Source organism: Gymnoscopelus microlampas (genome assembly GCF_963454915.1).
Source record: "Gymnoscopelus microlampas genome assembly, chromosome: 4".
In the NCBI taxonomy this organism is placed as follows: domain Eukaryota; kingdom Metazoa; phylum Chordata; class Actinopteri; order Myctophiformes; family Myctophidae; genus Gymnoscopelus; species Gymnoscopelus microlampas.
In genome coordinates this window covers 14932934-14955263 of record NC_139941.1, presented here as the reverse complement: position 1 = coordinate 14955263, position 22330 = coordinate 14932934, and the positions used below count along the sequence as shown (strand labels likewise).

At 44.2% G+C, this 22330-nt stretch overlaps 1 protein-coding gene across 2 annotated transcripts in view; it reads left to right on the top strand.

Moving 5' to 3' along the window:
* notch1b (notch receptor 1b) overlaps positions 1 to 22330 on the top strand; it is a 55480-nt gene that overhangs the window by 5102 nt on the left and 28048 nt on the right. The window contains exons 3-10 of one of the 2 annotated variants that reach the window (XM_084054755.1): positions 14330 to 14361; positions 14485 to 14592; positions 15485 to 15823; positions 17641 to 17763; positions 18196 to 18429; positions 19496 to 19651; positions 19970 to 20155; positions 20647 to 20760. In XM_084054755.1, coding sequence (XP_083910881.1) covers positions 14330 to 14361; positions 14485 to 14592; positions 15485 to 15823; positions 17641 to 17763; positions 18196 to 18429; positions 19496 to 19651; positions 19970 to 20155; positions 20647 to 20760 — 1292 coding nt within the window. Of the gene's footprint in view, positions 1 to 14329; positions 14593 to 15484; positions 15824 to 17640; positions 17764 to 18195; positions 18430 to 19495; positions 19652 to 19969; positions 20156 to 20646; positions 20761 to 22330 lie in introns of both variants that reach the window. The other variant, XM_084054754.1, reaches the window with a different exon arrangement.

The following is a 22330-nucleotide window of genomic DNA, read 5'->3' as shown; positions in this document are numbered from 1 at the left end:
TGCTACAGTATACATCCACATCAATGAAAGTGGCTCCTTGTCTCCCCGATGCTGGGGATTCTTCAAAGCCACCTCTGTTTGCTCTAGTCAGATGAGTTCATCTTATCCCCCCTTCCCCTCTTTCCATTCAGAGTCAGGAAACGGGCCTCGGAGGGGCCCGGGGAAGAAAAGGTGCTGTATCTGATCATATCATCACATAGCCAGAAGCACACACAGCCCCCGAGGCTGTTATATGGCCGCCTCCGTCGGTGTGGGTTTCCAATCTGGCGAGAGCCGGGCTGGTGAGAGGGCTGATCGACTCACTGAACAGACTCTGGATCAGACTGACAGTCATGACACAGACAGTATGCCAAGATATGTCACGCAGACTTTGATCCATGGCTGATTGGACTGACAGTCTGTGTGTGTGTGTGTGTGTGTGTGTGTGTGTGTGTGTGTGTGTGTGTGTGTGTGTGTGTGTGTGTGTGTGTGTGTGTGTGTGTGTGTGTGTGTGTGTGTGTGTGTGTGTTCCTGACATATGTGACATTTTGGGGAATAACTCCTCTGACATCAAGCCGGTTGACTGGGACCAAAATTGATGTCCCTCTTAAGTATATTTCATAAAGATAAGCGTTAGATTGTTAAGGTTAGGGTGAGGAGATATAGAATGAATTTAAGTCAATGCAACCACCAGAAAGTTTGCTAAACTAGCTCTGTGTGTGTGTGTGTGTGTGTGTGTGTGTGTGTGTGTGTGTGTGTGTGTGTGTGTGTGTGTGTGTGTGTGTGTGTGTGTGCGTGCGTGCGTGCGTGCGTGCGTGCGTGCGTGCGTGCGTGCGTGTGTTTTGTATGTGTTTTGTATGTGTATAGCACTGAGCGTACTCCACACCACACTTCCTTATTTTGGTGTTTTTGAGCCTGACCACCTGTCTGTGGATCACAGAAGAACAACTGAAAGGGGACATGGCAGCATGCCCCATAATACCCATGATTACTTGTGGTTGCGCCCATTCAGCTCCACACAGAAAACGTCTGTCTCACTCTGCCAGGTGCCCTTTTAGAGACTAAGTCACTCTCTCACACAGAGTCCCAGACGCGCACTCAAAGGATACTTAGGAGAATGGAACGTGTTTTCCTTTGTTGTGAAACGAAGCAGTTCTGTTTAATCAAGGCATCTAGGGAGCTACGCAGTAAAATCCTAAATACAACAAAGACTCATACAGACGCATTTGGTTCCATTTTGTACACTCTCGGTGTTAAGGATTTTACTGTATGGATATGCTGGTCATGTGACTGCGGTTAACCACGGTTTCTGTGAAACTCAATAACACATTTGGCATTGTTCCCTCAACCAAGGCCTCGTGTGAGCACAGCGTTTTAGCCGAACTCTCTGCATGTAACAAGCTGCCGTCTACGGTAACAACCTTAAGTGTCCGGTTGCGCTGTCAGTTACACCATAAGACATTCCTAGACCGTTGAAGTGGTTCCCAGCCTCGTAAAACACACATTGGCACTAGTCATTAGAGCTACCATGACTCGCAACACACACACACACACACACACACACACACACACACACACACACACACACACACACACACACACACACACACACACACACACACACACACACACACACACACACACACAGTGGTCAGTACCTGGAGAGACCCCGGGGGAGCGGGCTCTTTCCCATGGGTTGTTTTAGTAATTGGACCAAATAAACAGTGTCTCTAATGGAGTCTACCAGATGTGGGTTGGCCAGGTCAACGATTACAATTAGAGAGGCAAAAAGAGCAGGATGAGTGGAAGGAGGAACAGAAGACACAGGGGCAGTGCAGTGGACCCCCTGTAATTTGTGCAACGGTGGCGGTTTGGTGGTAATTTGGGTTTTGGTCCCAGTTTTAGGTCTAGTCCATTCCATGCTGCAGCACTACTCTATTTGAATAAGTAGGGTTGTCTTGAGTCAAGTGTATTACTGAGTAACTTTTTGATAATTGACAGTTGACAGTTTTCTTTGTCGAGGCGGAAGGTGAGACCAGTGTTTCTCAAACCCGCCAGGGGTCCCAGGGGGTCCCCAGCAAAATGAGAAACTGTATAGGAATGTTATACTTTGGCTGTCTTACAATGTAATGCCTTACAATTTAGGCATTTGTCTTATCCAGAGCGACATGAAATAAACATGGTAAATAATCACATACCTGACCTGTACATAAAATGCAGAGAGACAGTGTAGTGCGGCACAGCCTCAAGAAACTATAGGATACCAGGTAAATAATGAACATAGCATCTGTCTAAATAACATGCATAAAGCTGCACTACGTAACTTTCCTCTTCTACCCCGGATTTGAACCTGGGCTTGTGCGCAAGTGCTGACTTTTTTTTTTACCATTGAGCTAATAGAGCCTGCCTGCTTGACCTTCAGGTCAAAACTTGTGTCAAACCAGAAACAGGATCGTGTCAAAGGTCATGTCTCACCTAGACACAGGATCTAAGTGTCTCAATAGAAGAGCAGGCAGACTAATTACAACCACCCCAATTGTATAAGTTATATTGCATTAACAGGCTCTACCATACAGATTGGACAACATTACATTTTATTCATTAAAAGTTACATAGTGCCGCTTTAACATTTGTGGTCAAGAAAAACAAACCTAAAAAACTAAACATGAGAACGAGTGACCAAGATATGCCTGCATTGTAGCCATATCTTGGTCAGTCTAGAATCAATCGAGAGAGAAGTAGAAGAAGTGGTACAGGGAGAGTGAAGTGCTATGGGGTGAGGTGGACTCTGAGTCTGAATAGGTGAATCCTCATATTACGGATTAAGGAAATTTGGACTACATAACAAATGATTGGGATTTTCTTTATGTTACATTGAGCATCTATGGCAGATAAACAAACATAGGAAAAACATGAGAGAGAGTGAGTGTGAGAGAGAGAGAGAGAGAGAGAGAGAGAGAGGGGAGGGGGTAGTAGGTGTGTGGAGGCATGGGAGAGAGGCACCCCCAATCCAGTCTTCCCTGGGGCAATGCTTTTAAAACAGATCAGACAAGACTAAAGGGGACTTAGCCCAGGCACAGATACCAAACGGCCAGGAAATGAGGAAGGGGGGTGGGGTGTAGAGAGGTAAAAAACATGCTGCACTAAAAACACAGTTTGACTCCAGCTTGGCAGCAATTCCATAATGAAATCAATTGGCTGAGGCACCTGTGAAAGTTAAAGCTACTGGTTAATTAAGTTGCGTTTTAAGCAGTGATATTGTTCACTTAAAGGGATATTTCACTTTCAAAAAAAACTTTTGAAACGCCCCCTTCCTATACAAACCCATTGTAACTTCAAACTCCATTTGAACCATGCTAGATTCATCTAAAACACCCGTCCTTAATTCTGGTGAATGATATTGTCCTTCTAATACGTGAGGAGACCGTGTTTTTTCAATTACTTTTTTCATTTATTTGTAATATATTTTTTGGAAAATGAAAAAAATGAAATACAATAAAAACATTCTATAAAATAAATGAAAAAGGTTATCGAAAAAAACACGGGCCCCTCACGTATTAGGACGGTAGGATGAGTCACCAGAACCAAGGACGGGTGTTTTTGATCTATCATGTTAAAAATAGAGTTTGAAGTTATAATGGGTTTGTATACTGTAGGAAGGGGGCGTGTCTGATAAAATGAATATCAAATATCTAAATACTGAATCAAGCAACTTAAAAACTGTCTGGGGGGCTCACAAAAGCCTGAGTAGACGATAAAATGACCAAAAGTTTTTTTGAAAGTGAAATATCTTTTATCTTTTATCTTTAACTCATCAAAAACAAGAACAATAACAACTGCAACACTGATAAACAAATGAGTTCACTGAAAGTTGTTTAATAAGTTGTCTACAAATGGAGCATGGAAATCATGCCTTCTCACTATCCCACAGTGATTTAGTATACTTATTGGCACAATAATGGAATGAGCGCACTTAATTCCTATAAAACAACAACCCTAAAACCTAATTCTCTAAGCTTCTTAGCGGAGAATCCGGAGATATAAAACAAAACGCAGCCTGTCGAGCCACCAAAAGATCGTATTCGTTTTTGCCCCTGTTTGTTATTGTGTACAGTGCACATGTGTAGTAGCCCACATATTATGCGCTTTTAAAGCCCGGTGCTTGTGACCTCGAAAAAGGTGGCAGATGGCAGATTGGCCCCAGCACTGAGGAAAACCCCTGTGAGTGACGTCTGGCCAAGGGTCAGATGTCACCACAACATCTGCTGCTGCCGGCCGGGGCCCCGCCATGCATCCCATCACTGGCGCAGACAGACCTGTTGCCACTGGCTACCGGCGGCAGCAATCGAAGAAAAGTAGTTGTGAGAGGTTTTTGAGCTGTGAGGGACGGGAACAATGCAGGCTACTGGCCAGGGATGATAGAGGAGATAATAACAGTATCAGCCTTACCCGCAGCACAGATAATTCCGCTCCTGTTCTGCGGTTATACGATACCTCCCCAGCACCTGATATTTGCACAGCTTCTGATTTGCGCCCCCTCTTTTCATGTCTTCATTATTTGACTTTCCAAGCAGGGCCAGTTTACCTGCTGCTGTTGAGATTAGCCCTTGTTGAAGCAGCTGCTTTGTGCTGTTTGTTTTGAACACCGCCAAGACTTCATAAAAGAGAAGCCGAACATCTCTCGGTTTCATCCCTCGTTGTTGTTGTTGTTGTTCTGGTTGCTGTTGCTTTTAACCATTTGAACCATTCAAGCCATATATACTTTGTTGTACGACAAATAACAAAAATAGGCGATCTACAAGATGCAGTGTTGATTGTAGATATATATTGAAATATTTAAAACTAATTGTGAAAGAATATGAAACATTTAGAATATTTTTTATTTTGCCTATCATTACTTGCCAAAAATAGGGACACCAGGTTGAAAGTGCTAAATTGTAAAGTATTATTTAAACAGTGAGCTTCCTGTAAAGGCTTGTTTTTGTGCTGACAGCGTATTTGACGGGGTCTCGCCAAGTTAAAGAGCAAACTGTTAGCATTCTTTGCCTAGCGTGTGCTACGGTTGACTTAGCACCAGTGCCTGAGCCCGAGTGTGTTTGGACAGTGCCTCCACGTGCAACGAGGTAAATGAGCAGTGGGGGGGGGGAGAAGGGGGGGCATCTGTCTGTTTGCCTTTTGGGTCTCGGTGCGAGACGCCAGGCGCGTTTTGCGAGGGCAGGGAAGGCCGGGGGCCTGTTTCAAAGCCGGTGTGACTTTTTGCAGGGGGCCGTAAAGTGAGGCTGCCAGCGAGCGTCCATTGAGGTTTCGCGGGTCTAGGGGGACAGGGACAGGACTCTGGGGGCAGCTCTATTAGAGTAAACAGCAACATTCCTTCTAAACTGGCCACCCCTCTGTTCGCCCGGTCCCTTTTTCTCCCCACTGGGCAGCAACCCCAGTCCAACCCAACCAAACCAGTTCCAATTTAGTTTTTTTCTCTCAGAAGCTTTTGTTTGTCTCACTGTGTGTGTGTGTGTGTGTGTGTGTGTGTGTGTGTGTGTGTGTGTGTGTGTGTGTGTGTGTGTGTGTGTGTGTGTGTGTGTGTGTGTGTGTGTGTGTGTGTGTGTGTGTGTGTGTGTGTGTGTGTTGGGGATTTGTTTTCAGAAAGTTCCACTTTCTGAGATTATCTTACACTTAGTGCCTCAGTCCTGGCAGACCGCTATAAAGGCAACTCTTGAGGAAAGTTTTTTGGGGATTCGTCAGACTTATAAATCCTAATGCGGTGTCTTTACAGAACTAGCCAACCCTATGAAAATAGGGAGGGGGCTGGGGGGTTTGGAGGGAAACCGTGAAAGACGGCTCGCACACACACACACACACACACACACGCACACGCACACGCACACGCACACACACACACACACACACACACGTACACACTTGCACACGCGCACACGTGCACACAAACACACAAACACACACAGAGGTGGAGGGAGACTGTTGTAAGCCGTCGCCTTTGAAGAGAGGAAGTTTAAAAAGAAGGGGGGGGGGATAATACGAAAATAAAGACGGAAATCCAGAGATGAGTCAGATATAAAGGAAGATCACAAGAAAAATATTTTTTCGGGGAAGGAGAGAGAGAAGGAGGGGAGAAGAGGAAAGGAAAGAGGAGGCTTACCAGCTGAATGCGCGCGCGGGCCTCTGCTTGGAGGCGCCCGGCCTGTGGTCGGCCCTGAATTGGTGTGTGTGTGGGGGGGGATAGAAAACAATGGGCCCACTCATCCTTCCCTCCCTCCTTCACTCCCTCACTCCCTCGTTCTCCCTCTCCACTCCCCTTCTGAATCTCCTAGAGTGAGAGTGTGTGTGTGTGTGTGTGTGTGTGTGTGTGTGTGTGTGTGTGTGTGTGTGTGTGTGTGTGTGTGTGTGTGTGTGTGTGTTTGTAGGGGCACTCATACCCCCCCCCCCCCACTATGGCCCGGGCTCTTTCCATTCTCTCTGGGGTTGAGGATGAGGGTAGGACTGGGTAGTGGTTGGGAGGGGAGGAGGAGACTAGAGGAAGAGAGGGGAGGGTGTGTGGTGGGGGTGAGGCAGCAGCTGCCATCCCCTCATTAACATGCGCACCTGCTCCCTGCGGCCTTTTTGCCAGTGGGCTCGTGCAGCGAGCGCCTCACGACCCCAGCACCCGCCAGCCACCGCTACCACTGTGTCTTAACTGGACTGACCCCCCCCCCCCCCACACACACACACACACACACACATTCTCACACTGTCCTCCAAGGGAATGTCTGAGGATGCTCAGGAATTCCTGACACAAAAAAAACAGAATTCTATAACACAAAAAACTAAATACATTAACACAAAAAAAGTAGCCTCTAGGTCTGGCCGATGTGGATACAATCAAATATCATGATATCTTTTGACCAAATACCTTGATATTGATATTGTAAAGATAATGTCTTTCTTTTTCTTCAAAAAAGGTTCAGAAATAGGTCAAAATAGCCGCTCTACAAGCTCACAACGCATTGTGAGCTTTTGATCAGCTATCTACTGTATGAAAAGTTTTAAAAGTATAAATATAGGCCTTAAAGGTAGGGTAGGTCATATGTTGTGGTTAAAACAAAAAGTGTTAAAGCTCTATATTCAGACAATCATCATTGCTATAGAGTGTTTGTTCATCAACAGGGGTCTGACCGTCTCTCTTTAATATACAGAAAATAGATTTTCAGGTGGGTGTCCAAATTTCAGCCAATCAGGAGAGAGTACCCATTCATCAGCTTAGATTTTATAGTGTTCCAGGTCCATTTTGTCTGCTCATTTCTTTGTGTCATCACTTCCAATTTCACTTGTTTATCCTTTATCCTGTGAGAGTTCTCTCTCCTAATTGGATAAAATTGGTATCCTGACCGGATTGAGGGTTTAAAGGCATTTTCTGTTTTCTAAAGAGCTGGAGAGACATGGAGACTCCTGTTACTGAACAAACACTCTATGATTCAGAATATAGAGCTATTTAACACAACATATCATTCATTTACCCTACCAGTAAGGAGGTGGGGGGGGTGTCTGATCAAATTAATATCAAATATCTATATTGAATCAAGCAACTTAAAAACGGTCTGGGGTGGTGCACACAAACGCCTGAGTAGACATTAAAATGACCCCAGAACTGTTCTAAAGAGAAATACCTCTTTAATTCATAAATGTTCTTTTCTTTTGTAAGTTTGGGTCCCAGGGGGCAGAGAGAGGGGACATTTCTCTTTCGGGTCTCGAGGCGAGAACGTTTGGAAACCCCGTCCTGGCCTGGCAGACACAAAGCATCACAGGACACTCATTCAAGGCAATGGTCACCATTCTAAACACCAGAACAGAGCCATGAGTCCAGCGTTGCCATGTCTGCTTATTATAAGCGACTTTGGCCTTGTTTTATCTGTAGTTGCTTATTTGGGCTTGTTTCCTAAATGTTGTTTAAACCAGGCTTATTATAAGCGACTTTGGGCTTGTTTTTCTTGTAGTTGCTTATTTGGGCTTGTTTCCTAAATGTTGTTTAAACCAGTGGTTCTCAAACATCTTCATGTCAAGGACCACCTAAAAATGTAATTGTCCACGTATCCCCATCTGAAAACATTTTGTGCCAGGGACCCCCTACCGTAGCAGATTTGTGTTGTTAAAATGTTTCCAAAATATTTTCAAACTTTTAAATTTTTCCCCCCAAGATTTTTTTTAAATAGCAGTTGTGAGCTTGTAAATCAACGTATAAAGGTTTAATGTGCTCATGTGGCCTACTATAGTCGCTTCTTTTGGGCTTGTTTTCGTAGAGCTGGTTGCTTTGTTTCTCTCGTAGAATCTGGCAACAATCGTCCCCTCAGTGTTTGTGCAGTGGGTTTAGGCAGCGTAGCATGTGATGTTTTCTTTTCCTCGCCACCGACCCAGGGCTGCCTGATCCCCCGAGACTGTGAGAGACCCTGTCTAAACACAGGCCCGGTCCGTGGTACACAGACACACAGTGGCCCCTTTGGGAATGTTTTGGGGACATGGTTTCTGTGAGCCCCCCGAGGCCAATAGACTCGTTATTAGCTCTGGTCAGGTATTCGGGCGCCGCGGCGAGGTTTGATGTCGTGGGAAGCCCACTTTCATGTCGATGGGGTGACGCGTCACGCAGATAATTGATTCCGCTGCGAGGCAGTGGAAAGGCAACTGTACAAACAGTGGTCGGTTGTTACAAGTTTGCAAGTCCAACAATGAAAAAAGATAATGGTGAATTTTCTAAATGAATAGAGTCATTCTTCGTTTTTCAGCTCCACACAGATTTAATCGTGTCATTGGATGAGAGGTTGTCCCATGTGGGTTTTTCAAGCCTGATGCTGATGTTTTGGAGAACAGGAAGGCCGATAGGCAGATATCATCAGATTTTTCTTTCTCTCTTAAATATTCCCAATCTACAATTAATGTGGTGAACTCCCTATCCTACAAAGTATCTGATTTCACTGTCTGTGCATATGTTTTTCATTCAAAGGCAGGCATGTTTATTGTTTAACCTTTTTTACATTCAAAGCACTTTAAGCAGTTTTGCTGCAAAAAGTGGGGAGTAATTTGCATAATTACTGCAATATGATTTGCACCAATCCCGATATGGTACCAAATGCAAATATCGGCCCAATATATTAGGACAGGGGTCTTCAACAGACGGTCCGGGAACCCTAGGGGGTCCTCAGAGTTACTACAGGGGGTCTGCCAAATCTTCGTGTGGTGGGGAACATTAGCCGAAAATAGCAGATCTGCTGCGAGGCGTTGTGAGGTTGTAGATCTGCAATTTTTGGAGAGTCAGTGTAGAGGGAAAAAGAGCAGACCAAGTACAGAGCCAACGGTCAAGTTGACTAAATATTGAGGGTTTAAAGGTTAACTATCTGAAATTACACATTAACATGAATCCAGCTATCTATGAAATCTATGAAAAAGTTGAATCTGCTACACAATTTTATACAATATGTAGTGGGGGTCCCTGCTTCATCTCTCTCTCAGCTAAGGGTCCTTGGGCTGAAAGACTTTGAATTAGCCCTGTATTAGGAGGTAGTCCGATATATCTACCTCCATGGTGGATATCACTCAGGAATCTAATCTGGGCAGACATTTACCAGAAATCTCTCTTTGCTGCTGGTGCTCTGTTGTCCTTCAATGTCTGATGTCTGGGATCAGTCTCTGTCCAGTAAGACAGTATGTTGGACATTGAAGTGCTTTGAAGTTGCCATAATGTTAGCTTGCAGCTCAAACACCGTGGAATAGTTACGCCCTTTGCAGGATTCAAATTCAAAAGTAGCAAAAGTAGCAGATCTACAAGCTCAAAACACGTCGCTTTGTGGTGCGTTTCGAGCTTGCGGATCTGCTACTTTTGATACTTTTGTGCGACGCTGTGGTATGATCAATTAGGTCTACTAAGATCTACAAGTTGCAAACTATTTTTGGTGACACTGGCGGCAACAAAGTATAACGGTGCTTTTAGCCATGGCGGCTGCTGCCTTTCTCTCTCAGCTGTCAGAGAGAAAGGATTATGGAAAATGATTGTAAATACTACTGTGTTCTTTCCCTTTCCTGTTGTTGAATATTTATCTTTGTTTTCATACCCTCTACCCTGTAGACAGACAGACAGACAGACAGACAGACAGACAGACAGACAGACAGACAGACAGACAGACAGACAGACTGAACCTTATTGGTCCTGAGGGAAATTCAGTTGTCATAGCAGCAGTGCATTAGGATGAAACAAAGGGGATACGGGTAAAGAATAAGTACAGAATAAGTAGTAACGCCGCAAGTATAAAATTGTGATATAAAAGACAGAATAACCCTGGTCAGATGTGCATGGTGTATAGGCCACCAATAGGTAGAAATAGAGGTAAATGTACAGTAACATGGCGTTCTATCAATAAAAACAGATAAATAGACCTATGGACTGACCTGACTACTTGCATTTGGACTGACTGGCCTTAAGTAATTACAAATATAGTGCAATCTATCACTGTAATATGTAAGTACTGTAGTTTGTATAGCACATTGCAATGTACAGTATAGTAGTTATGTATACAGTATCTTGTGTATCAACAGTAAAATGGATCAATATGTATATAGCAGTGCTTCTCAACCAGTGGTCTGGGAACCCCCAGTGGTCCTTGAGGGGTTTCCAGGTGGTCCCCCAGCTAAATGTTGGAGAGTTGGAAACCAAATGGACCCTTATAGATCTTTAGACTATTGAGAGTGTAAAATGAAACCAAACCGGGTCCATCTGGTTTCATTTTTATTGTTAAACATCTGCATTAATTGATTAGAGAATTGTTATTTTGATCAACGTTGGCCTGTTGTCTCTCCTATGGTACCAACATCAATAGAGCATGGAATTGAGGACAAAATCGTATCCCAACGATTACAAAATGTTCTAAGTCTTGGGTCTGACAGTCTAAATCTCATCAAACGATGGTCCTAATAAATAATGGACCTTGAAAACCATGTTATATAGGCATTATTAGACATTATGCTGTCGAATGCTGCACTGTAAACATTTGAGTGTAAATTTAGCTCTTGATTGTAAAACCTGTAAGGCTCAGCCAGCAGACTCTAACCTGATCAATCAATGAGAGTCAGTCTTGCCATCCTTCCGTCAGACAGACCCCTAGCACAGTGCTTCTCAACCTTTTTCAATTTCAAGGTCCCACTCCCATCATAACTCTCAAGAGTTACAGACCTGTAAGGATCCATTTGTAACTCCCTCAAGGAACCACTGTGAGAACCACTGTCTGTCGCTTGTGTATAACATTGTTTGTGTGTGTATGAATGTGAACATCAGGGTGCCTGTGTGTAATCTGTATGTGAGAATCTATCCTTTGTCCTTTGTGTGTGTGTGTGTGTGTGTGTGTGTGTGTGTGTGTGTGTGTGTGTGTGTGTGCGTGTGCGTGTGGGAGAAAGAGATTGTAGGCAGGCTGTGCACACAGCGTATTTATGCGTTTGTGCATGTTTTGAGTGTGTGTGTGTGTGTGTGTGTGTGTGTGTGTGTGTGTGTGTGTGTGTGTGTGTGTGTGTGTGTGTGTGTGTGTGTGTGTGTGTGTGGCCCTCTTTGCAAGTAGTGCGTGTTCTCAAGGGACACCCCTTCAACTCCTGTCATTGTAATAGTAAATGTGTGAATCCATCCCGTGACCTGCAGCAGCTCTCTCTGTCTCCCTTTCTCTCGCTCTCTTTCTGGGAACTTGTTCACTGGGGGGGGGGGGTGTTTATGACTCTTGCTAACATCACAGGAGTTCACCCCTTGCTCACATTATACCATCTCTCCTGCCATCTCTCTGAGAAACTCAGTTTTACAGCCTAAAAACACATGGGACAATTTTTCCTGGTGCTCACAAGGAAAATGCTTGTTTTATGGTTAAAATGATTCAGTTAGTCTTACAGTTAGGACAAGGTGGTTAGGCTTAGAGGTTGTGGTTGGAGTTATGGATTTGTGCGTCAGTGTGCGTGTGTGCGTGTGTGTGTGTGCGTGTGTGCGTGTGACGTGTGTGTGTGTGGTGCATAGTTTCTCATGGCGGTGTTGCCGCGTTGTAAAAACAGCAGGGAAGGACACCGGCTCCTGAGGCTGAGAGGACTCATCAGCGTTGTTCCCCCCATGCAATAGATCAGTGGTTCTCTAAAGTGGGGTCCAGGGACCCCTCAGGCTTCCTTCGGGAGGTTGTGTCGTTTGGTTCCATTCATACACTCTCAGAGTTCTGGGGGTCCTTGAAATTAAAAAGTTTGAGAATCACTGCAATAGATTTGCAAGCACAGGCAGCAGACAGAGGCATGGTTGGTTACAAGGGTCCATTTGGTTCCTTTTGTAGAGTTAAATTAACACTAAGGATTTGCTGTGTACCGTTTTTACACCAGTTATTACAACGGAGTGGTTGTTTTTGGGGATTGCCTTCTCCAGTAACTCAAGTTATTGTTATTGTAAATGAGTTGAGAGAAAAGGAAGGAGATTATGTTCCTGTTAAATGTGGTGTAAGTGATATTTGTTTAGTTAGTGTGGTTGCCCAACAGGGCAACCAGACTATAGTACTCTATACATTTTCCATCTTTATTTATAGATAAACTTTTTTCAAACCGCATCTCCTCCCACAGTTTTTCCCCTAATGTTGTGCCATATATCAAAATGACCGTCTTGAACGGGAATCGTGCGCTTGTATTTTGCTAAGAGATAGGTTGAATAGTTTAATTGATATTAATTTAATTAGTGCATTAAATGTCCCCATCCACTTTAATGTAAAAGTGAAAAAACTCAAATTCAAGTATTTTTTTCTCAGAAACCGTAAGAGCTAGAGTTACCAGATTTGGAGAGAAGGTTCATAATTTAGTCCGAAATTATTAAAAAAAATATCACACCATTCGGCCTCATGGTGGCGCTATAACAGCCCCCTTTACGTTTTGGCCTGTAACTCTTGAACCGTAGGTCCTAAAATAAAAATTTCTTTTCACTTGGATTCCTTGGGTCACTACGCATCTCCCCATATAGGCCACGCCAATTTGCGTCAGGATAGATTTTTTGATATTGATTTATTAGTGCATTAAATTTCCCCATCCACTTTAATGGGAATTGCAAAAACTCCCATTCAAGTATTTTTTTCTCAGAAACCGTAAGAGCTACAGTTACCACATTTGGAGGGGAGGTTAATAGTTTTTTGCAAAATTATTAAGAAAATAATCACACCAGTCGGCCACATGGTGGCGCTATAACAGCCCACTTTACCTTTTGGCCTATAACTCTTGAACCGTAGGTCGCCCATATAGGCCACGCCCATTTGCGTCAGGATAGATTTTCCGCCATTTAGAATTTTCTTCAAAACACACTTTTTGCTCCTTTTCCTCAACTTTTTTTTCCAAATCTCACAAAAATCGGTACACGTGATCTATGGACCCATACGATAAACCTATCCAAGCGGCATTTTGATAGTCCGTACCGTTCGTCCGTAAATGGCTTCCAAAGTTAGCGGGAGGGGCCCGTTTCACCAAAAATGGCAAAAATCACAAACGAAACGTCCAATCGATCCCAGATTTGAATCACATGTCGAGGGTGGTTTACTCAACAAGTCCCCAAAAGCATTTCCACTTTGACCCATAGGGGGCGCCACAAATGCGCAAAATGTCACCGTTTGATGCAAAAACATGATTTTTGGGGGGGTCAGTCCCTTCAAAATGAAACGCAAGCGATCTCAGGAGTGACGTGACAATGTGATTGGCGCGGTCTCCGACGGTATCCCTCCCGGCGTATTGCTCGAGTCCCGACCGGCGTCGGCGCAACCACACTTTGCAATTGCCAATTGCGACGCGTCTAGTTAACATTTGTTTTCGTTAAAATAAGTGTTAAAATAGCTCTATATTCTGATACCATCAATGTGTTTGTTCTGTAACAGGGGTCTCCCCCTCTCTCAAGCTCTTTAGTAAACAGAAAATAGTACATTTTCAGGTCGCGATATGCAACAAATAAACGAGCAGACAAAATGTGAATTGGAACACTAAAATTGAAGCTGATAAATGGGTTCTCCCGATTGGATGAAATTGGTGACCCACCTGAAAATGTATATATATTTTCTGTTTGCTAAAGATATGGGGAGATGGGGAGACCCCTGTTACTGAACAAACACTCTATATATAGCAATGATTACTATCAGAATATAGAGCTTTAACCTTTTAATGGGAGATCAAGATGAGCTGGATGCGACTGCATATACTAGTGACCAGCCATATTCACACAGCAGCCATTTTTGCTCTTACATCATACTCGGGCAGTGTGAACCTCAATATTGTCAATGATCCCATGGTCAGTTTCGCCGACTCACATTCTTCTGTTTGTCTCCGTTTCCCCCAGATGCCAAGACGGATATGCGGGGAGCAGGTGCCAGTTCCCCGACCCGTGCACCTCCTCGCCGTGCGTGAACGGAGGCACGTGTCGCGCTGTGTCCAGCGGGAGCACGGTGGAATTCAGCTGCACCTGCAGGCCGGGCTACAGCGACCGCCGCTGCCTCACGCGCGTCAACACACTGTGCTCCAGCTCGCCCTGTCGCAACGGTGGCACATGCGAACTGGACAGCTTCCGGAGTTACAAGTGCCGCTGCCCCCCCGGGTGGTCAGGTAAGACATGCCGCCACTATGACATACAGTAGGAGCCGGCAAGGGCTGCAACTGTTGATTATTTTTCCGATTAATCGAATAATCGAGAAGCGCCATTCATTTTTATTTCGATTTTGTATACTATTTATACTTCAACAAATCTAACTACTTAAGCATTATTTTATACTTTGTCACACAAGAATATTGTGCAAAAATTGTGAAAATAGCCGATCTACAAACTCACAATGGGTCGCGAAAACCCTATTACAATTTTCTCCCTGGGAAGCAATAAAATCAGTTTGAAATCAATTAAAACATTTTTTGTATTCTCTTTTATTGATTTCTATAGTAAGTAGCCGTGTAATAAGCGGGATGCTGAACAGCCAAGGTTGTTATTATTGATATATAAACCCCTTCAGGGGATTGAAGACCCCTTTCGCTTTGCAGTGTGGTTCATCACCCTGTCGTGGTTTATTTCTCAATTAATGACCGCCTCACTATTCATTACCCCTTACATAATTCCAGTGTCATTCCGGGATTGAAGACCTTTTGATGCCAAGGTCTTCAACCCCCATTTTTATCTACAATAAAGTAGAAATCCCTAGAAACATAATCTTACAAACCAAAAGTGGATTAGGGCTAGATTATCAATGTTCAAACTTTGGACATGCAGTATGTTAAAAATTGTGAAAACCTACATACAATTTTGAGAATATAAATTGATGTATAAAACATAAAATAAAAACAATACAAAACAACTGTCATGCAATTACATTTCCCTGGTTAATCCCTCTTTAAATAAAAGCCCGATGGCGCCTCTTGCTATATGCATTAGTTAGTATTGAGTTATTGATATATTTGTGGTGCAAAACCTACAAGACATCACCATTATAAACATTCCTTTCGTCTCCAGGTAAACTGTGCCATCAGGCAGACCCTTGCGCCTCCAACCCCTGTGCCAACGGCGGCCAGTGCTCCGCCTTCGACTCCCAGTACATTTGCACCTGCACGCCGTTCTTCTACGGGCAGACGTGCAAACAAGACGTCAACGAGTGCGCCCTGGTGCCCTCGCCCTGCAAGAACGGCGGCGTGTGCGTCAACGAGGTGGGCACCTACCGATGCCAGTGCCAGCAGGAGTACACGGGCAAGCACTGCGAGAGCCGCTACATGCCCTGCAGTCCCTCTCCGTGCCACAACGGAGGCACCTGCATCCAGAAGGGAGAGACCAGCTACGAGTGCTCCTGTGTGCCAGGTACGAGAGGAGTCGTGAGTGGCTTAGAGCAGGGGTTCTCCAACGTTTTCATTTCAAGGAAACCCCAGTTTGATATTCATTAGGCCATGGTACCCCCGTTTGATAGGAACAGCCGGATGATCTCCAAGCTTAAAAAGTGTTGCATTGTGATGCTTTTTGAGCTTGTAGAACCGCTTGTTATTTGTCGTACAACACATTTTATAGGGCGAACTTATATAGTGATATTGATTTCGGAGTCATATCACCCAGCCCTACTCCCAGTTGTACTTATTGTCATTCTGGTCCCTGGCTCAGAGATGATGTCATTGAAGGCAGGGCTGCTCCCCCGCCTCTTGGGTCATGTGTGTGTTACGTGTGTTACGTGTGTGTGTGTGTGTGTGTGTGTGTGTGTGTGTGTGTGTGTGTGTGTGTGTGTGTGTGTGTGTGTGTGTGTGTGTGTGTGTGTGTGTGTGTGTGTGTGTGTACACACTGTGTGAACAGGGTAAAGGAGGAAGACATCAGGCCTTATCATGAGGAAATGGCCAAAGCACAACATCCTTTTCACAGTGCAGCGCAAAGCATGCTGGGACTTGAGAACCGTCCATAACCTCATCACTTCCACACACAGTCTATTAGAAATCCATTTAGTCAATCTGTGTGTTTTTCCATCGAAAGGGGAGGGGCTACTGTAAAAAGAAAGTTATGAAACATTATCAATTCAAACGTACAGCTGAATAACAAAACATTCAAAGAATGTAATAGTAGCATTATACATAAGTTATGTTCAATAACACAAAGAAGTTTCATAGCACTTTGTTTCATAACATTCCGGGTCCATTTGATGACAGATAGAGTTGATAGAGTTAAATTAACGTTAAGTACTGTGTACCTTTGTTCCTCACACATGGTAAGAAGACAAGCAGAGTGATCCATACCTGCAAGATTTTCCAAAATAGCTGATCTATAAGCTCACATGGCTATTTTAGGTATTTTTGAAAATGTTTGATAAAAAAATAAAGCCCATTAGCCCTGCATTACCTGGTTAGCACTTGTTACAATAGAACAGTGGCCTGTTGTGTAATTCTGTAGCAGGATGGGTGCTACTGCATGTGAGGGAAGTGCGCTGTGTGTGTGTGTGTGTGTGTGTGTGTGTGTGTGTGTGTGTGTGTGTGTGTGTGTGTGTGTGTGTGTGTGTGTGTGTGTGTGTGTGTGTGTGTGTGTGTGTTTGCGCGCTTGTGTGTGCGCGCGCTTGTGCGTGTGTGTGTGTGTGCATATATGTCTGTCTGTCTGTCTGTCTGTCTGTCTGTCTGTCTGTCTGTCTGTCTGTCTGTTTATGTCTGAACCGCAGACCTCAAGAAGGTTCTGCCACCTTTTTCCCACAGACGAACAAGCACACGTCGACCACATTTAACTGTTGCAGAGTTTCACTCTATTTGTTGTGAGTGGGAGAATGTTGTTTTTGAACCCAGGCGATTAGCTTGGACCCAGGTCTTCCCCACACCGTGTGAGAATCAACACTTTAGTACTGCTCATCCAAGAGGCAAACTCCGCTTGGCTGGGGGGGAGATATTGTGCTTATGAGATTCAGGCAGTACTACTTGCTTGACAATTAGTAGGTGTCCTAGTCCTACCCAACACCAAGAGTGTAAATTTCACAATTAAAGAATAGCGGTCTCGCTATTCTTTAATTGTGAAATGTAGATGTGCTAGTTATGTTGTATTAACATGTTCTACCATACAGATTGGTTAAAATAACCTTTTATTCATAGGATTAGACAGAAATAATGGAATTGGGAGGGAAAGAGTGTTTACCGTTGTTCTGTGTGTCTTCCAAACAGGTTTCTCAGGAAAGAACTGCGACCACAACATTGATGACTGTCCAGGGCACGAGTGTGGGAATGGAGGGACCTGTGTCGATGGGGTGAACACCTATAATTGCCAGTGTAAACCAGAATTCACAGGTATGTGCCGTTTTTGTCCTTTTATCTCTTTATCTCAAATCTAATAGCAGTATATGATTTATCCTACACATTTAAATGCATCGCAATTCAACACATTAGAGCGTGAGCGAGACCGGCAATTATCTATGTTTTACTGATATTTTGTTAAAAAAAAAGAAAAAAGGAAACCAAACAAATAAATAAAAATGTAAACAAATAACTTTTGAATTTTAGTTTTTTTACACACATAAACTGAACTTGTATTTATCCACTTGTTGTCAAACCAAATTGTCAAGACGTGTTAAAGATTAAAATCGGGAGGACACATCGGCTGCATAATTGCCGATAACCAATATACTGTAGTATATAGTATATAGAATGACAGATATATCGACCAAACATATATATGACAGGAAACGTAACGTTTCTCAATTCCTATTCGGGGTCCCACAGGCCAGCTCTGTGCAGACGATGTGGACGAGTGCCAGCTGATGCCCAACGCCTGCCAAAATGGCGGCACGTGCCATAACACGTACGGCAGCTACCAGTGCGTGTGCGTGAACGGCTGGACAGGCGACGACTGCAGCGAGAACATCGACGACTGTGCCAGCGCTGCATGCCACCCGGGATCCATCTGCCACGACCGCGTGGCGTCCTTCTACTGCGAATGTCCACACGGCCGCACAGGTCAGCACTGTCTCTCAAATATTGTCAGCTTGAGACACACAAGAGAACTGTTGTTGTCTCTCCGGGACTCAAACGTATAAAAATACAGGAAATAACCACTTAAAGTTGAACATTTTCAACCAGTAATCTTCATATCATTCGTCACTAATGCTCATTATGGGATGGCACATTACTCACTCTGTGTCTCATTGGTGGGCTATGGACAGTTCTGAAACCTGCCTACCAAGCATATAGAAACTAATCTTCTAATCTTTGGAAAGTTAGCATGCTGAAATAGAATAGAATAGATGAAATGCCATTGTTCTTGCATTCATTAAAATAAATTCGAAAAACGTTGCCTGTTGCTTACCGAATCCAATGGTATCACTGTAAGGCAAGTTTCTAAACTGTCCACAGCCCCTGAGATACAGAGAATGGTGCCATCTTATAATGAGGATTAGTGAGGACCAATTATTATGGAGATATGGTTGAAAGGTAAAGTGCGCCTTTAGACCCTGTTTAACCCATTTTGGGCGGGAACCCCTATTTGTAACGATACCTTTCAGGACGGGAACCGCTTTGGGGGTTCCCGTATATAGCAACATACATTTGCTGTAATTTTTAAATAAATATTTGAAGTTTTTCAGAAAACTTAGGTCAGGATTTAGAAGACGTTTTTAGAATTGGCCTCAGGTCTAAATGGTCTACATTTTTGAAAAGCTCCGAAAAGTTCTGTTTTATTTCTGAAACTCTTATTTCATAAATTTGTTTTTATAATTCTTAATTAATAATTATCATATTTTTTTAAATTCCTGTAAAAAAAACAAAAAAAAATGGATATTTACTCACAACCCATAAAAAACAGGTCTAGGACCCGAAATGTGTGGCGACCCATGATATTTGGGACAACACTGCCTTATACGAACGATTGCTTGATCGTTGTGATCCGATACCATCAAGTGACAAAGGCGCACAATCCAAAACTTTGCCTTTTTTTTTCTTTCTTTCACATTTCTTTCAAATGGTTTGTTTTGGCAGCGTAAGCTTCTTGTTATTTCAACCTTCTTTTCCTCTCCGTCTGCACCAGGGCTCCTGTGCCAGCTGGACGATGCCTGTATCAGCAACCCGTGTCAGAAAGGCTCCAACTGTGACACCAACCCCGTCAGTGGGAACCACTACTGCACCTGTCCCCTGGGCTACTACGGGGCCTCCTGTGACCAGGATGTTGACGAGTGCTCGCTGGGTAAGTAAAAGAACCCACAAGACCCTGGAGCTTTGCAACTCAGTGCCAGACAGTGAAAATCATCTTTGCTTTTTGCTTTTTCTTATTATAGGCTGCTAATAGAATAATACAAGATAGCATAGAAGAAGTCAATCATTTGATTATAAAACATACAACCTACATTTTGTTTTCACTTAAATTGTATTCATTTTTCATGAACCAAACAACCTACAATTTACGCTATAGCAGACACTCTTAATCCAGAGCAATTTACATCTTGTAGTTCATGCCACTGCATTTTGGCTAATCAAAGTATTGGTTGCTCTATGTCCCGAACAGGCTCCAACCCGTGTGAGCACGCGGGGAAGTGCCTCAACACAAAAGGTTCGTTCGAGTGTAGGTGCCAACGAGGTTACGTGGGGGCGCGCTGTGAGCTGGACACCAACGAGTGCATCTCGAACCCCTGCAAGAATGAGGCCACCTGCCTGGACCAAATAGGAGACTTCCACTGCATCTGCATGCCAGGTAAAACTCTGCCCTCTAAACAGTGTCGTCATCACCAGGAACTGTTAGACAAATACTGCTAGTTACTAATAAGTCAAGAACATACTGTACAAGAACTGAACAACTTGATCCTTGTAGATAATGTGCCACTGTCTAAACTAAACAGCAGTACAAACTAAGATTAGGTCACATTCAGCAGACAGGTGAATCATCATATCTCAGTGCATAAACTGCATAATAACGCTACTTCTAATCTAGTCTACACAATCCCAGTTACAGAGTTAGCTTGCAACATTTGAATCCATACACGGTAAAATTCTAACTCCGAGAGTATACAAATGTAGCTGATTGTAAGGGTTCAAGTGGCATTTGTACCCTCAAAGTTAAATGAACACTCTGGGATTTACAACGTAACAGCAGCTGAGGGAGCCCAGGCACATGCCTTTCAGTTTGTTTTCTCCATGCAACCGATTTAACCCTGCTGCCGCGCCCTCCCTTGCTAATTGGTCCAGGCTACGAGGGGGAGTTCTGCGAGATCGATACGGACGAGTGCGCCAGCAGCCCCTGCCGGAACAACGGCAAGTGTATCGACAAGACCAACGCCTTCCACTGCCAGTGCCCCACAGGTGAGACCCGCCGACGCACCGCTAAGGAGGGAGAGAGGGAGGGAGAGAGGGCAGGATGGCGGGGCTGTGTGTATACCGTTGCTGTCGGGGAAGAATGCTTGTATGTCCAAAGCTGTTACTTTTCAGGAAATGAAAAAAAAGAGAACCTGAAAAAAGAAAACATACAAATTTGAAATATGGAGAATTGAAGATACAAGGTTTCTGCCCGAAAGCGACGATGTGTGTGAGGGGGCAGAGGGGGCCCGGGGGGGCGCCCCACAGAGGTCGATCGCGCACTCACATACTCACCGACACACATGCACAGCCCCCTGGACAGGGGCGCTAATCCCAGCCCTCAGGCAGGCTTACACGGGCCAGGGTAGCCCGGAGTGAACACTGCAGCAGAGATGGTAGAGGAGAAGGCGAAGGTACCGGAGGGGGGTGATTTGGGGGGATCTATAGGGAAAGGCTCAGGAGAAGTTTGAACTTTTTAACAAGTTTCGTTTCTTTTATCCGTTTAGTGGAAGTTTGATGAGTGTGCAGTTCGGCTTAGTGGAAAACTCACCGCAAGAATGGCGATTTGCAATCGAGAGCAGGGGAAAGCTAATAATAATAGACCGAAATGTCGGAGATTACGCCTCCGTCACAGCAACTAATATCTGTTGTGCCGGCTGGCGGCGGAGGAGGGAGGTTTTCTTTTGCAGACTTATTTTTATTAAACTTTTCAAAAACCCAAACCCGGGACCCTTAAATCACTTATATCCTATTTCAAAACGTGCGATCTACAAGCTCATAATGTGCTGCGATGCATTGTGAGCTTGTAAACTGCTTTTTTTTCACTGCTTTTAAAAATGTCTTTGATTTTTTTTTCAAAATGTTATTTTTATTTTCACCTGATGTTTTAGAGGTATTTGTTTGGGGCACGGGACACCCAGCTTGAAAACCGGGGCCATTCCCGGGCCAAACTGGGACGTCTGGTCACCGTGATTTTGCCGCCGTATTTTTCAGGACCACGTGACTGCGTTTTCAGTGCCAGTTGTTCTCCGACAGTGTTTCTCCCAGAGATTCCATTGGAGTTACACTATTGGCGTGAGAGAGGCGAGGTATTGATGCTTTGTTTGGGCTTGGAGGAATGCAACTATTCAAGGACGGATAGAGAGAGAAGAGAGAGAGAGAGAGCGAGAGAAGGGAGGGGAAGAAAGGAAAAAGAAGGCTCTTCAAACACCCCAAATGTGTTTTTGTTTTTCGTTCTTTCAGCGGGATCATTGAGGTGGAAGTGATTTTCTTTTTTTTTCTTTGGTGGTGTATGTGTGTATGGGTGGTGTGCGGGGGGCTCCAAATCGGGGTGGATCAAAAGCAGCCTGGGTGGAGAGGCATGAGTCTCTGTGTTAAGCGAGAAAGAGAGAGAGAGAGAGAGACCCTAGTTAGGAAGCTGAAGAATGAATGTTGTGGGGGGTACAGGACAGAACACAAGAGCTTAGCGCTTGAAAAGATCCCCCCTCTGTGTGTGTGTGTGTGTGTGTGTGTGTGTGTGTGTGTGTGTGTGTGTGTGTGGGTGTGGGTGTGGGTGTGTGCGTGTGCGTGTGCGTGT